This window comes from Chrysochloris asiatica, unplaced genomic scaffold (genome assembly GCF_000296735.1).
Source record: "Chrysochloris asiatica unplaced genomic scaffold, ChrAsi1.0 scaffold00069, whole genome shotgun sequence".
In the NCBI taxonomy this organism is placed as follows: Eukaryota; Metazoa; Chordata; class Mammalia; order Afrosoricida; family Chrysochloridae; genus Chrysochloris; species Chrysochloris asiatica.
This window is the reverse complement of record NW_006408587.1, coordinates 2644036-2660236: the sequence shown is the minus strand read 5'-3', so window position 1 is coordinate 2660236 and position 16201 is coordinate 2644036. Positions and strand designations below refer to the sequence as shown.

At 37.6% G+C, this 16201-nt stretch overlaps 1 protein-coding gene across 3 annotated transcripts in view; it reads left to right on the top strand.

The window, feature by feature from the left end:
• The window catches only part of MUSK (muscle, skeletal, receptor tyrosine kinase), a 153820-nt gene that overhangs the window by 100269 nt on the left and 37350 nt on the right, over positions 1-16201 (top strand). For 2 of the 3 annotated variants that reach the window (XM_006864678.1, XM_006864677.1), the window contains one exon: positions 6467-6473. In XM_006864678.1, coding sequence (XP_006864740.1) covers positions 6467-6473 — 7 coding nt within the window. Of the gene's footprint in view, positions 1-6466; positions 6474-12278; positions 12543-16201 lie in introns of all 3 variants that reach the window. The other variant, XM_006864676.1, reaches the window with a different exon arrangement.

Below are 16201 nucleotides of genomic sequence, written 5' to 3'. Positions count from 1 at the left end.
CTATGGTCTTATGTAATTCAGAGGCTCATGGCAGTGGGTTTTTAACTGTTGTTTTTGTTTTACTTCTCCAAAAGCAGTCCTAGTGGCATAGTAGGTTAAGTGTTAGGCTGCAAAGTTGGTGGTTCTCAGCTACTCCCTAAGAGAAAGATGAGGTTGTTTTCTCCCATACAATTTATAGTCTCGGAAGCTCTAAGGAGCTATCAGTTGGAATTGACTCAATGTCAGTGGGTTTGGTTTTCGGTTTACTTCTCCAAATTATATATAGATTTCTCTGGAAGAGTTCCCCAAATCACCCTTCTCTCTATTCTATCTGCACAGTGGCAAAATTGTCATGAAGTTTGGAGCAGACTTCATGTCCCTGTCCCAAGTGTTCAGCAATGATGTAGAGTTTTGTTCATCCTATTTCATATTCTTTAATCATTTTAACTGTTATCTAAAATGACACCAGTGATACTGTAGGATAAGCACTGGACTGCAAGGTCGGTTTGAACTGCAAGATCAGTGGTTCAAAGTCACCAGTCCCTTCTCAGAAACGCTAAACAGGGTCACTATGAGTCAGAACTGACTCTATGGCACTTACCAACAACAAAAATAAACATGTATCCCAGGTCAGGATCTTGAGGAAAGCCAACGAATCTCTGCAGGCATTCTCTTCCAGTTCATAGCCACTGAAATTTTATTTCTAACTCAGATTTCTAATTTATGGGCAACACTGGCAATGCCTCTTAGATGATCAAAATGACAGTCTTATAGGCTAATCTGCTTATCTCAATAAAAGAGAGAGACTCGACTAGACTTTTTTTTTTTTCTTTTCAGAATGGAAATAGCTTTTAAGTGTATATTGATTTTACTCTTGTCCAGAAACTTTGAGTTGATTCTGACTCATGTCGACCCCAGCAGAGCATTAGCATATACACATGGGAAACTTGGGAACGCAGGACCTCAGTGTCTAACAGAAGGAAATTCTGCTCTGTAATACTGCCTGGGCTGATGATAACAATGCTTATCTCGGCTCAAAAATAGTGTCTATGTAAAGACTCAATGTTTTCTTTATCTCCTTCTCCAAGTCTGTCCATTTTGAAAGTCTTGACATTTCCTGCATAGTCGCTCTGAGGTCTGCTAGTTCTCTGTCTGAACATAGGAAAGTATCACAAAGCAATCCAGCGTTTCTAACAGCTAGAAGGAGTGATCTTCTATCCCTAAGCAAAGTAACCCAAATAATAGGAGTGAAACTTCAGAATTCATTATTGGCTAACATCCAAGTTTGTATCAAAAGTTTAAAATAAAAAGTCCTTGGTGGGTTGCAGAGTAACTGTGAGTGACTCGAAAATCAAATTAAGAACCAGAAATGTAACAGATCTGAGACTGCATGTGTAACCAGTATATTGTACAGTCTAAACATGTGTAACCAGTGTATTGAACAGTCTAAACTTGAGGTGTATAGAAAAAAATGAGTTTTCTTTTTCTCCACTCACTGGCTATTTGAGGAATTGTGCTTTGTAGAATCTCCTGTGCCTCTTACAAATTCTTATATAGATTCCATAATTTCCAATGTTTAGAGATTAAAAACCACAATTTTAATCTAATTTAAAACTTCAGTCTCTTATCTAATTTAAATCACATTTGCCTCACTCTCTCCACTGCCAACCAGTCGTTTATTACAGAGAGTAGCTCTACATTGCACTATTGATAATGCAACCACCTGACATTTAATGCATGACATACCAAAACTCACCAAATACTTGGAGACTAGAGGGAACTTGGTCTGCTGCAGTCAGTCTTTTGTCTGTTGATTGTTTATGCTTCTTTGACTAATAATCATGGAGTCCTGGTGTGGCGCTGTGGGTTTGTGCACCAGAGTGCAAAGCCGTTTGAACTGCAAGGTTGGTAGTTCAAGCTCACCAGCGTCTCCTTGGAAACTCTATACAGGGTTGTCATGGGTCGGAACTGACTTGACAGCACTTAACAACAACACTTACAAAGTACATTCCAGTGCCAGTGTTTCATGTATATTAATTTAATCCTAAGGCCCTCTAAGGTGGGTACTTTATTATTCCCATTTTATATTTGAAGGAACTAAAGCACAGTAAGTAATGGCAGAGCCAGTTTTTAAATCCAGCAGACTTGAGTCCAGTCTTTTAACTCTCAGAGGAGTTATGAATGCCTCTGTGTTCAGACAGTCTAAATCCTGATCTAAAGTGTTCTTTGGAGAGTCCTGTAGAGGCTTCTTTCTACCTAGCACATTTTTCTGATATGGGAGAAACTTATCCCTCCAATCCTATATCTCAGACCTTGTTAGGTAGCTTATTATTGAGATGCTTTTGCAAAGTGGCCAGTCTTCTTGATAACTTAGCATAAAAAATCCTTTCCTTTCTTCCCATGGAAAAGCTGAAGTACTCCTCCCAGCAATTTAGTTTTTTGTTTTGTTTCATTTTGTTTTGAATTTCCTCTGTGTAACATTCAGTTTACACACACTGAGGAAAAGAGGCTATTACTCAAGCAGGACTGATCATTGGGAGCAGAAGGGCCAGTTCAGTCACTTTGTAAAAATCTTAGATTCAAATGTTTGTTATTCTTTTTAGAATCTGTTGTTATTAAATAATCCTCTTTCCTCAGTTTTAGGTCCTCCTTTCTAATTCTTATAGTTGATCAATGCTGTCAAGTTGGTTCTGATTCATAGCGACCCTATATAGGGTTTCCAAGGAGGAGCTGGTAGATTTAAACCATCAACCTTGTGGTTAGCAGTCCAGTATTTTTCCTACAGTACTGCATCAGAATTGTAGAAAACAGGGTGTGGTTTTTTTTGACATTTTATAATCATATACATATATATCATATAAGGATGAAGGAATCTAAGGAAATAATTCATTACTGTTCCTCTTATTTTTACAGAGATGTCTTTTCAACTTTATTGGAAGATTGAGAATCAAAGCTAGTTATTGCTGTTATGTGTCTTGAGTTAGTTCTAACTGTTGTTGTTAGGTGCCGTGGAGTCGGTTCCGACTCATAGCGACCCTGTACAGGGTTTCCGAGGCTGTAAATCTTTACAGGGAGCAGAAAGCCTCATTTTTCTCCTGCGGAACAGCTGGTAGTTTTGAACTGCTGACCTTGCGGTTCACAGCCCGATTCGTAACCACTATGCTACCAGAGCTCCTTTAGTTTTGACTAGTGTGTGTAAAAACCCTGTATAGGATTTTTGAGGAGTGACAGTTGGGTTTGAATCATTGACCTTGCAGTTAGTAGTCCAGTGATTATCCTACCTCGACCCACCAGGGCTTAGCTGGTTATTTGTTGTTGCTGTTAGGTGCCATCAAGAAGGTACCAACTCATAGCAACCTTATGCACAGCAGAATGAAACACTGCCCAATCCTGGGTCAACCTCACTACTGTTGCTACACTTGAGTCCATCAATGCTGCCACTTGGCCAACCCATCTCTTTGGGGTTGGGTCTACTTATCTGAAGAAAGAATGGAATGATATGCCATCTGGACATTCCAAGGGAAAATGTCAAACTATGTGTGTGTTTTACATGTTTCCTATAATCACCTTCCTTACTTATGGAAAGCATGCCAAGTACTGGTGAGAAAGTAAAATAAATTTAAGAAGGTTCATTGTGTACGTTGTTGGAACAAAAATACTGGCATTTCCTTGTGCTAATTAACCCCAAATCAGCTTCTTTAAGACCAGTTTGTCTAAATCCAGTATACCTAATTTCATTTAGCGTAATGATTCACCTAATGTTTAAAATTCAAAATTAACACTTTCCAAATAATAGGGCTGAGTACTTCTGACCTATTTTTGTTTCAGTAAAATTCACTCACTCACATTTTATAGATGATAGCAGCATTGTTACATGTGTTTGTGAGTGTTTTTTGTTTTTGTTTTCTATTGTACTTAATTTTGAACACTTGTGTCATTTTGCGGGTTAATGCACTGGACTCCAATGTTGGTTTGAACCACAAGGCTGGTGGGTTCAAGCTCACCAGTTACTCCTCGGAAACCCTATACAGGGTCACTGTGAGTTAGAACTGACTCAATGGCATTTAACAACAACAACAAGGCTCTTTAGCCAATTTTTTAAAACAGACAATTTCTTTAGATTTTAGTTTTCACTTAAAAATAATTATTGATTTTCTTAATACCTTTTGATTATTCTTGTGTCCTTATTACCATTTTTCTTTGTAAATGCCTGTAAGCTATGTATCTATGTATTTATGTGCATATGTAAATTTGCATTATCCAAATTATCACATTCTCAGAGTCCATTTCTATTTAATGAAGTATTTGTATTTCAATAAAGTAAGAAACAGGGGTTCTTCTTGTGGTTTCTATTCCATTTTACTTATAAAGATATCTAATTCAAAATGTGTTTGTTTTTTTTTTTTAAAGTGATGCATCATTTTAAAATGAGTTTATGGTAAAAAACATGAAATTTTGAAAAACAAATTTCTAGAACTGCCACCTGAGTGTGAATACATGAATACCATCTATTATGCATTTTCCTTCCTGCCAAAAGCCGATAAATCTTGATTCTTTATGAAAGTAGATTCTAAGCTCTTCAAGCTCACCAAATGAAATGTCCATAAGGATTTAAAAAGTCACACACTCAAGGTTTCAAACCTCTTGTAGTCAACAAACCCTGTAAACCTCAAACGGCATAATTAGCATTTGTCAGAGGCCACAGGACTGTACAGCACAAAAATGAACCCTGATGTGGTCTGTGGATTTGTATTAATAATCATGTATCAAAATTGGTTCTTCAAGATAACAAATCCACCACACAAAAGCATGAGAAACAGTATTCAGAGGGGGGCTGGAATATATGTTAACTCTGTTCCTTCTGTATTTATTTTCTCTTTTTCAGTAAACCTAAAACTACTCTAAAAATAAAGTTTTTTTTTTTTTTTTTTTAATTAATGATTAGACACACAGAATCATTGCATTTCAAGATGAACTCCTCTGTGGAGGAATTCATTTAAAAATCCTGACGATTTCTAAAAGAAGACACCTGAATAGATATAAAATCTTCAAAAGTAGTTGTTAAACCTCAGCATGATAAAAAATTCTCATATGGCAAATTAGTTTTAGACAATGCATGTATTTCACTTTTGACTTTTATAATGGGGATGGGATGGCAGGGAGGAAGGAAGTCACAAGGGTGCAGTAAAGAGTATGAAATTTTAAACTCTTTCTACAAAAACATGTTTAAAAAGGGAGCCCTCGTGGCACAATAGTTAAGTGCTTGGGTGCTTACCAAAAGGTTGGCTGTTTGAACCTACTAGCTGTTCCACAGGAGAAAGATGTCGCAGTCTGCTTCCATAAAGATTGATAACTTTGGAAACCCACTGGGCAGGTCTCTCTGTCCTATAGAGTTGCTATGAGTTAGACCCAACTCAACAGCAATGGGTTTGGTGTTTGGGGCTTTATATAAATAAAAGGAAATGATGCAACTCAGAACTGCTGGTCACAATAACGCCTTCCAAGGACTCTTATGCCTCAGGAGATCTGAGTGGGATGATATGCCCTGGAAGCCACATGACTTTCCAAGGAGAGGCATAGACCACTTAGTATCCTGAGCATTTACCTCTGTGGTCACAACTTGCTATATATTTGCAAAGCCCAGTGCAAAATGAAAATGTGGATCCTCTTGTCTAACAATTATTGAGATTTTCAAGATGATGATTAATAAGTTGCCATCAATTCACCTCCAACTAATGGTAAATCAATGTGTGTTAGTGGAACTAAGCTCCATAGGACTTTCAATGACTGATGCTTTTGGAAGTAAATTCATAGGCCTTTCTTCTGGGGTGCCTCTTGGTGGACTTAGATTTGTATTCCAGTGTATTGACCTTTTGCATCACCCAGGGACTTCAAGATGGTGAGCAAAACAAAAACAAAACATGACAACCGGTTGTTGCTGAGTCGTGTCTGACTCTCAGTGACCCCAGCAGAGCATTAATAATCATGGGGCTCTTTGTAACACAGAACCTTGGTGGCTAACAAGGAAATTCTACTCCGTAATAATGTCTGGGCTATTGAGGCTCATGCTTGACTTGGCTTGAAAATGGTATCCATGTAAAGTAGAATCCAGTTTCTGAAGAAACATTTTCTTGGTCTCCAAATCTGCCCATGAATACAGCATGTGCCTAACCAAAATAGGGAAGTTTTTAAAAAATTTAAGAGATTGTTGGTAGTGGCTGTATACCGTGGAGTTGGTTCCGACTCATACCAACCCTGCACGAGGTTTCTGAGGCTATAAATCTTTACAGGAACAGAATGCCTCATCTTTCTCCCACAGAACAGCTGGTAGTTTTGAACTGCTGACCTTGTGGTTCGCAGCCGGATTCATAACCACTACAGTAAATTAAGATGATCTACTTTAAGCTATAAAATGAAAATGTACTAACTCTCTTTTCTTTTCCCTTTTAATTTGATTTTCTGTGGGAACTTCCTTTCCTGTTAACAGAATGGAGGTAAGATGTTATTACCACACCAATGTTTTGCTTTGTTTGACTAACCACTTGTGTATTTACAAATTGCTGAGCACTGTCATATTTTAGAAAACTAACTCTCAACCATTTTAATACTCTTTCAAGATGATGACAATAATGAAGATGGAGATTTGATAACATCAATTGAATACTTATTATGTATCAGACACTGTGCTAAGAGATTTTTATGCATGAAACAAATTTATCCTAAAGGGAAACAAAAACATCTAAAATAGGCATTATCGTGGTCTCTATTTTACAGAAGAGAAACTAAGAGTTTCTTTGAACCAGAGAGTACACGTGACTTGCACAGGTAATGAGTAACAGCGTTGGAAGGAGAACTCACCACTGACCACCAAACCCTCTCTCATAGCTATGTCCTGTAGATAAGATAACATCACCTTGCAATAGAACATTTTTCAGCCTACAGTTTTATTTGCAGAACATTATTCAAACTGATTTTCATAAAAACTCTAGGAAATGTGGTAACTATTTTTTTCTAAGTTTATAAATGAGGAAAACAATTTCAGAATGGTTAATCCACAATAAGAGTCAAGATAAAGTAGCTAAGTTTCATGGTACATTTACAAGGACGGTTTTCTTCTTGTTTTGACATTTCAGCCACTTTATTGGGCAAGAAATGTCATTAACCCCATTTTGCAGGTGAGGAGACTGATGCACCCAGAGGGGCCAAGGTCACATAGCTAGCAAATGACAAAGCTTCAGTGAGAGTTCAGGTAGGTGAGCTCAAGAACCCAGAGTCATAACTAAAGGTCCTAAAGGACCTTATCCAGCAAGTACAGTAACTAGAGTTCCAGCCACTGACTGAGTCTGTCTTTGAGATAAAAAATTATTTGTATAGGAAAATTTGGGTTTTTTTCCCTCAATTTTGCCCCAATTTATTTTGCTTTGATTATGTTTACCTACCCAGTAAATAGTTACTGAGACTTTTGTGGCTGTTCCTGTTCTGAAAGACAGAGTCTTAACCCTAAAGGACTGAAATGCTGTGTGGTATATATGTGGTATGAATGAAATGAAAACACAGACCACCAATAGAAGACATTCCACCTTTCATTCACACACTCTTTGGCTCACCTGCTTTCCTTCTATGCCTGACCATTTTTAACTACCTATTCTACTTCTATGGAGCTCTGGTAGTGTAGTGGTTGCAAATCAGGCTGGGAACCTCAAGGTCAGCCATTCGAAACTATCAGCTGTTCCACGGAAGAAAGATGAGGCTTTCTGCTCCCGTAAAGATTTACAGCCTCGGAAACCCTGTACAGGGTCACTATGAGTCGGTATTGACTCCACAGCACATAACCAACAACAACCATTCTACTTCTGGTGTGGTGTTATAGGATAAGCTCTGGACTGTGAACTACAAGGTTGGTGGTTCAATCCCACCAGTCACTCCTTGGAAACCCTGTACAGGGTTTCTATGAATTGGAACAGACTCGACAGCACTTAAAAACAACAACTCTTATTGCTGGCTTAATATTAAGATGCAGACAAACAAAACAAATTCTATATAGTCCTTGCCTGTCCCCCCCCCGCCAGCCCCCAAGGAAATTAAGGCAAATAAGCAAACAAGTTTCAGCTCATGATAGCCCCACATGTTGCAGAGCAGAACTGGGCTCCATAGAGTTTTCAAGATTATGCAGCATCAGACAGCCAGGGCTTTCTTCCAACCTGTCTCTGGGTGGGTTTGAGCCAAGCACTTAATCATTCATATCACTCAGGAACTGTTGGTTATGTGACGTGGAGTCGGTTCCAACTCATAGCAGCCCTGTACAGGGTTTCTAAGGCTGTAAATCTGTACAGACGCAGCAAGCCTCATCTTTCTCTCACGTAACAGCTGGTAATTTCGAACTGCTGACCTTGAGGTTCGCAGCCCAATTCGTAACCGCTCTGTTACCAGAGCTCCTTACCCAGGGACTAGGAAGTGTCTATTTAAGGGGAACAATGTCTCTCCTAAATGAAAGGTAGAAGCTGTCTCATATGCCACCTCAAGGGAGAGAAGGAACATGTGGAATTTCCACTGGAGAAGTGAGGTGTTGTAACCCGAATATGCCGCAGCTGGTCACCTGGATTACCCTTGGACAAAGTATTATGTGTTCACAGGGAGTAGACATCTCCTGCATAGAAACTGGAGGATAATATTTAAAAATGTCTAGTGAATATAATTGATACTCTTACATTTTAAAGTGGAGGGAGTAAGAGTGAAAGATGTAGAGTCAAAAGAATAATGAGTATTAACAATCTATCCCTCTCTCTAGATTTCCTCTGCTTCTTTTACAACAGTCCTAGAAAATTTTTTCAAGTTCTGTTTTTCGAAGTAGAGTTATCTGTTATAAAAAGAAGTTAAAAGGGGGTTGGAAAAGAAAATATTCTTTGTTGTCTGTGCAGTGATACACTTTAGAAAAGGAGACCAGTCAGTTTCAATGTGTCAGGAAGCTAGGCACAGACTGCCTCCATCTCCAGCACTTAGGAGATAGTTTGGCCAATCATTCCAAGCTAACTAGTAGGTTGTGTACAGATCGCTGTGACCTCTGCCCCGCTGTTGCAATAAGTAATACAACCAGCTGCTTTGACTGTTGCTACATCGGCAGTCCCCAAAACTGCACCCAGAGAAATACAACTTTTGCTGGACATGAATGAATGGGTCTCATCACTGGCAAAAGACAGCAAAAGACAGCAAAGAATTCTGGAAATTCTTTGCATTCATCTTGTTCCCCAGTTCTTGCTGTGACTGATTTATTTATTTTTTAAGTGATAGGTTTAGGGGGTTGAGGAACAGAATGGCCATCTGCCACCATACCTTCTCTCTAAAATTTAATCACTGAGTCAATTTCAGGTTTACAAGTCTCTACAAAAGAGGAGAAAAAATGGAAAAGGATGTTATTTAAATACTGAAACTATGACTGGGCAGCCTGGCTTTGTTTGTTTGTTTGTTTGTTTTTTTCTCCTTATATATCTCACTCCTTGTAAAGCTAAAATTCAAGTACAGATATGATATCAAAACCAAGTTCTTCATGTTCCCAGGAGCATCATGGGGAACACTGAAAACTAATAGTAAAATTATATTATAAAATATTTTGTGGTTTGTATGACTGCTTTCAGCACTATGAATAGTCGTAAGGCTAGTAGGAAGTTAAAGCAAATTAAATAATTTTAAATTAAAAAATAGTCTCATTTCTAAACAAATGTTATTCTGCTAAGCTTTCAGGATTTTGTTTTATACTTAGATAGGTAATGCTCAAAATCAAATGAAGATTATTGTTGTTGTTGTTGTTAAGTGCCATCGAGTCAGTTCTGACTCATAGTGACCCTGTATAGGGTTTCCAAGGAGCAGCTGGTGAGCTTGAACTGCCGACCTTGTAGTTCAAATGGCTTTGCAGTCTGATGCATTAACCCACAGCGCTGAAGATTAAATACTCTTAAATCAACATTGAAGTTGTTTCAGAGATTTTCTAGGATTTTTGTAAAAGAAGCAGAGGAAATTTAGAGAGAGGGATAGATTATTAACTGATTGTTAATACTCATTATCACTGAGGCTATTTTTATTCATTTTCTCCTTTATTTACATTTCCATAGTTTTCATTTTTAATGGTTTTTCAAGGTCAGTTTGAACTGTCAAGTTGGCAGTTCAAACCCACCAGCTGCTCCTCAGAAACCCCATACAGGGTCCCTATGATATATCCCTATGATATGTGTTGTTGTTAAGTGCCATCAAGTCAATTCTGACTCATACTGACCCTATATAGGGTTTCCAAGGAGCAACTGTTGGGTTTGAACTGCGGCCTTGTGGTTCACAGTCCAGTGCTGATCTTACGGTGCCACACCAGCAGTCTACATATACATCAGATTTCGAGTACTCATGGAACAATGATGACCAGAACCATTTAATACTTATCACATGACAGCAGAGCCTGGATAAGTGATTGCCATCACAGAGACACTGTAAAATATATAAGTTTTATGTATTGCAGTTAAATTGAGTCATTATGTGAGACTGTTTTGTAAACCAGTCATTATTAAAGATCTAGATCTGATGGAAAGCATAAGAATATATTGGGACCCTCACAGTGTCAAACATAATGAGTACTCAATAAATATCATCAGATGAGAATATGAATTATTATTATAATTTCAGCATTCGATTAAAGGAACAAATGGACAAGTACTGGAAGATGTGAAAAAATAATGCCAGCACCTTTTTCTGTTCTCCTCCCTAATGTATTCTTCAGTTGTTATACCACAAAAGCTTGTCATCAATTTTTATGATGGCACTATAGAGTTGATTGTTGTTAAGTACCTTGGAGTTGGTTCTGACCCATAGTGACCCTACATAGGGTTTCTGAGGCTGTAAATCTTTACGGGAGCAGAAAGCCACATCTTTCTCCCATGAAACAGCTGGTAGTTTTGAACTGCTGGCCTTGAGGTTAGCAGCCCAATTTATAACCACTAAACTGACAGAGCTCCTTTATTTGTTCCTATATATGAACACATATATTTCCACACTAATAATACACAGTACTCTACATCCAGAATAATTATATCCACTCCATGCGTATTAACATGACTAAGTTCTAAAGACCAAGTCATTATTTGAAAACCAGCATGACGTGAAAATAGAGGGTCATATCAGGTCACAAAATGAAAGATGACTACATCATTACGTAACTGTTAAATTACGTCATTATATAGCTGTCAAACCTCTGAGAAATATGGCCCAGCCAAATTGGCACATAACCTTAACCGTCACAGCCAGTGCTACTCTTGCCTCCCATACCGTGGCATTTGGTACTGCCAGATATGGATCATTAATGTGAAAAGTAGTCAGATAGTAGATTTTTTTACTATTGTCAAAGTGTGAAATAAAGGGTAACAAGATAGTCAATAAGTGAATAGGTGTACATATGGAGTTCTGGTGTGGCACTATAGGGTAAGCATTGGACCACTAGCTGCAAGGTTGGTGGTTCAAAGCCACCAGCTACTCAGAAACCCTATATAGGGTTGCTATGAGTTAGAACCAACTGTATGGCACTTAGCAATAACAGGTGTACTTATATCACTTTAGAGATTAGGGCATTAGAGCTCTGAGTGACCAGATGACCTTCCCCAGGATATGTGATAAAGCCATTGAAGCTTCTAAGCTCCTCTGAGCACCACATCCCATGTTTTCTCCTCCCAACATGACTTCCTTTGTTCTCTTTGATGGAAGGCTGGGAAGGTGTATAAGTGAATCTAAGAATGGAAGGTGTTGAAAAGATGTGTGTGTTCTGCAAACTCAGGTATGTAACTATTATAACAGATGAAGCAAAACAAAAAGAAAACTTGCTATTTATAAAGCTGGAAGCTTTTTGGATCAGAGTAATTATCATTCTCAGTCATTTGTATGACATGATGAACATGTGTTTGTGTGTATTTATTGCTATGCCAGGTTATTTTCAAGACGAGTCTGAGATAATTTACCTAAGAGTAGTCACATTCCATTTATTATATAAACAATAAACACACCCAAATATGTTCAGTCCTTGATAATGCCCAAAGTTTTCCTCATTCGTTATCATATCTGGTTTTCATAATAGCCCTCTGGAGTAGCTAGAAGTGATATCATTGCTGCTGGAAATGAAGATAATATTCAGATGTAACATTTCAACCATGTACTAGTACAGTTTTCTCCTATTTCTGTGATGCAGATGTGGAAACTGAAGAGAGAAAAAAAGCAGACTGAATGCCAATAAATATCATTTGATTGGGATTGTTGTTCATTGCTTCTTTCAGTAAACAACAGAAAGATAACAAAGGTTACTGCGCCCAGTACCAAGGGGAGGTGTGTAACACCATTCTAGCCAAAGATGCTCTGGTTTTCTTCAACACTTCCTATGCTGACCCTGAGAAGGCCCAAGAGTTACTGGTTCACAGTGGCTGGAGTGAACTGAAAGCAGTGAGCCCATTCTGCCGGCCAGCTGCGGAGGCTCTGCTGTGTAATCACGTCTTCCAAGATTGTAACCCTGGAGTAGTACCTGCTCCTAAACCCATTTGCAGGTAACTATAAAAGTAAATGGACAAATTCCTTTTGTCTCTATGAAAACAGATGAGTTTTCAATAGAACTCATATGCAATAGTAAATAATTTTGTATAAAATAAGAGGTACTATAATTAGACATAGTTTTGAGCTGCTAACCACTATATCAGTGGTTCAAACTCACTAGCTGGTCTTTAGAGGAAGATCAGGTTGCATGTTCCCATAATAATTTATTGTCTCAGAAGCCCTGAGTGGGCAGTTCTACTATGTCCTAGAGGGTGACTATGAGTCAGAATCAACTCAGTGGCAGTTTGGTTTGGTTTAGAATTAGAAAACATTCCTACCACACAAATAATGCATGATACCTTATCTAATACAAAGGATTTGAGTTTCTATAAATTATCATAAAAGGTATATATTCTTGTTATTGTTCACTTGATTATCATATTAATAAATATCTATTTTATATCAAACAAAAAAGGAAATCCTAAACTATATTGATCTCAATAGTATGAAAAAATTAAGACAGCAGAAAAGAAAGATAACCTTTCAATTACTTCAGAATTATTTGTCAACAAACAATTCATAATTAGCATTCAGATATTATTTTTAAATAGTAAGTACATTCCATCTATATTCTAACCTGATTGTCTTGCCTCTTTGCTTTTGAAGAAGCAGGTTATGAATGGATATTTCTTTAAAATCACATTTTCTTTAAACATTGAAATTCATAAATCCTTGCTCAAAAGAATTATCTTTGCCTTTATTCTTTCTTATGGTAAAAAAACAATAGCAATCAGTTTGACTTTGGGGCCCAATAGAATGAAGTTTTCATACTGGAATTGCTTTCTAAATATATGATCTTGGCTAAATTTCAGTTTCCTTTTCTGCAAAATAAAGTTAGCAGTATTAAAAGGAACTGTTGTCAAGTGCCCTTGTATTGGTTCTGACTCATTACAACCCTATGCACAACAAACTGAAACACTGCCCAGTGCTGCACCAGTCTCACAATAATTGTTGTAACCACTGTGTCCATTTATCTCCTTGAGTGTTTTCCTCTTTTTCAAGCATGTGCTTCTCCAGGGATGGGTCCCTCCTGATAAAGTCTCTCCATCGTAACTTCTAAAGAGAACCTGTATTTCTTCCAAGATAGATTTGTTTGTTCTTCTGCAAGTCCATGATATTTTTAATATTCTTCACCAATGCCATAGTTCAAATGCATCAATTCTTCTTTGGCCTTCCTTATTCAATGTCCAGCTTCCATATGCGTATGAGGTCATTGAAAATACCTCAGCTTGTGTCAGGTACATTTTAGTCTTCAAAATGACATCTTTGCTCCGTAACAATTTAAAGAGGTCTTGTGCAGTAGATTTGCCCTATGTAATATGTTGGTTGATTTCTTGAATGCTGCTTCCACAGGTATTGATTGAGGGTCCAAGTAAAGTGAAATCCTTGACTTAAGTCTTTTCTCTGTTTATCATGATGTTGCTTATTGATCTAGTTGTGAATAATTTTCTTTATGGTGATGTGGAATCCACTGAAGGATGTAGTCTTTGATCTCCATCAGTAAGTACTTCTTCGCTTTCAGCAAAGTTGTGTCATTGCATATCATGGATTGTTAATGAGTCTTCCTCTAACACTGAAGACATGATCATTTTCATATAGTTCAGATTCTCAGTTTGCTCAGCATACAGATTAAATAAGCATAGTAAAAAGACACAACCCTGACATACACCTTTTCTGATTTTAAACCATGCCGTATCGCCTTATTCTGTTCAAATAAATGCCTCTTGGAATATAAGCAGTTTCTTCAGGAGCACAATTAAGTATTCTAGAATTCCCATTCTTCATAATATTTCCACAGTTTCATATGACACACACAGTAAAATGAATTTGCCTTGTCAATAAAACATAGGTGAACATCTTTCTGATAATGCATGTTTTCATTCAAGAGATGTCTAATATTAATATGATATTCCTCTTCAAAATCCAGCTTGAATCTTGTCAATGTACTGCTGCAACTTTTTTAACATGATGTTTGACATAATTTTATCTGCAGGTATTGCTTGATATTGTTCGATAATTTTCATGTTCTATTGAATCACCTTTCTTTAGAATGGGCACAAATATAGGTCTCTTCCAGTCTGTTAGCCAGGTTTCTGTCTGTCAAATTTCTTGGCATAGATGAATGAGCACTTCCAGCATTGCATCCATTTGTTGAAATGTCTCAGTTGATATTCCATCAGTTCGTGTTCTTCAGTACAGCTTGAACTTCTTTCTTCAATACCATCAGTTCTTGATCATATACTACCTCCTGAAATGGTTGAACATCAACCAATTATTTTGGGTACAGTGACTCTGTGTTTTCCTTCCATCTTCTTTTGATGCTTCCTATATTCTTCAATATTTTGCCCCTGTTATGTTGCTTCTAGGTACCGTCGAGTACATTCTAACTCATATCAACCCTATGCACAACAGACCAAATCACTTTACCAAGCATTATGTCCATCTCCAAGGACTGCTCCTTCTTGACAACATGTCCAAAGTACTAGAGACAAAGCCATGCCATCCTCACTTCTTAGGAGCATTCTGGTTGCACCTCATCCAAGACAGATTTGATTGTTCTGGTGGTCCATGGTCCTTTCAAAATTCTTCACCAAGACCATAATTCAAATGTGTCTAATCTTCTGCGGTCTTTCTTATTCATTATTCAACTTTCACATGTATATGAGGTAATTGAGAATACCATGGCTTGTGTCAAGCATCCCTTAGGACTTTAATTGACCTCTTTGCCCTTTAACACTATAAAGAGTTCTTTTGCAGCAGGTTTGCCCAATGCAATATGTTGTTGGATTCCTCGACTGCTGCTTCCATGAATAGTGATTGTGAATGAAGTCTTTGACAACTTCAATCTTTTTTCTGCTCATCTTGATGTTATTTATTGGTCATATTATTCATTGTTGTTGCTGCTAGGTGCCACCAAGTCGGTTCCAACTCACAGTAACCCTATGCACAACAAAATGAAGCACTACGTGATCCTGCGCCATCCTAACAATTGTTATTACACTTGAGCCCATTGCTGCTGCCAATGTGCCAATCCATTTAATTAAATATCTTCCTCATTTATGCTGACCTTCCACTTTACCAAGCATGATGTCCTTCTCTAGGGATTTGTTCCTTCTGATAACATGTCCAAAGCCATTCTAGCTTCTAAGGAACATTCCGGCTTTACTTCTTCCAACACAAGATTTGTTTGTTCTTCTAGCATTCCATGGTGCTTTTACTACTCTTCTCCAACACCATAACTCAAATGCATCAATTCTCCTATGATCGTCCTTATTCATTGTTCAACTTTCAATGAGTAAGAGACTATTGAAAATACCATGGCTTGGGTCAGGTGCACTTTAGTCATCAAACTGATATCTTTGCTCTTGAGTACTTTAAAGAGGTCTGGTGCAGCAGTACTTTAAAGAGCCTAGTGCAATACATTGTTTGATTTCTTGACTACGGCCACTATGAATGTTGATAGTGGATCCAATCAAAATGAAATCTTCGACAACTTCAATCTTTTCTCCATTTTTCTTGATGCTATTTATTGGTCTAGTTGTAAGTATTTTTCTTTATATATTGAGGTACAAATGATACTGAATTCAGTAGGCTTTGTTCTTCATCAGCAAGT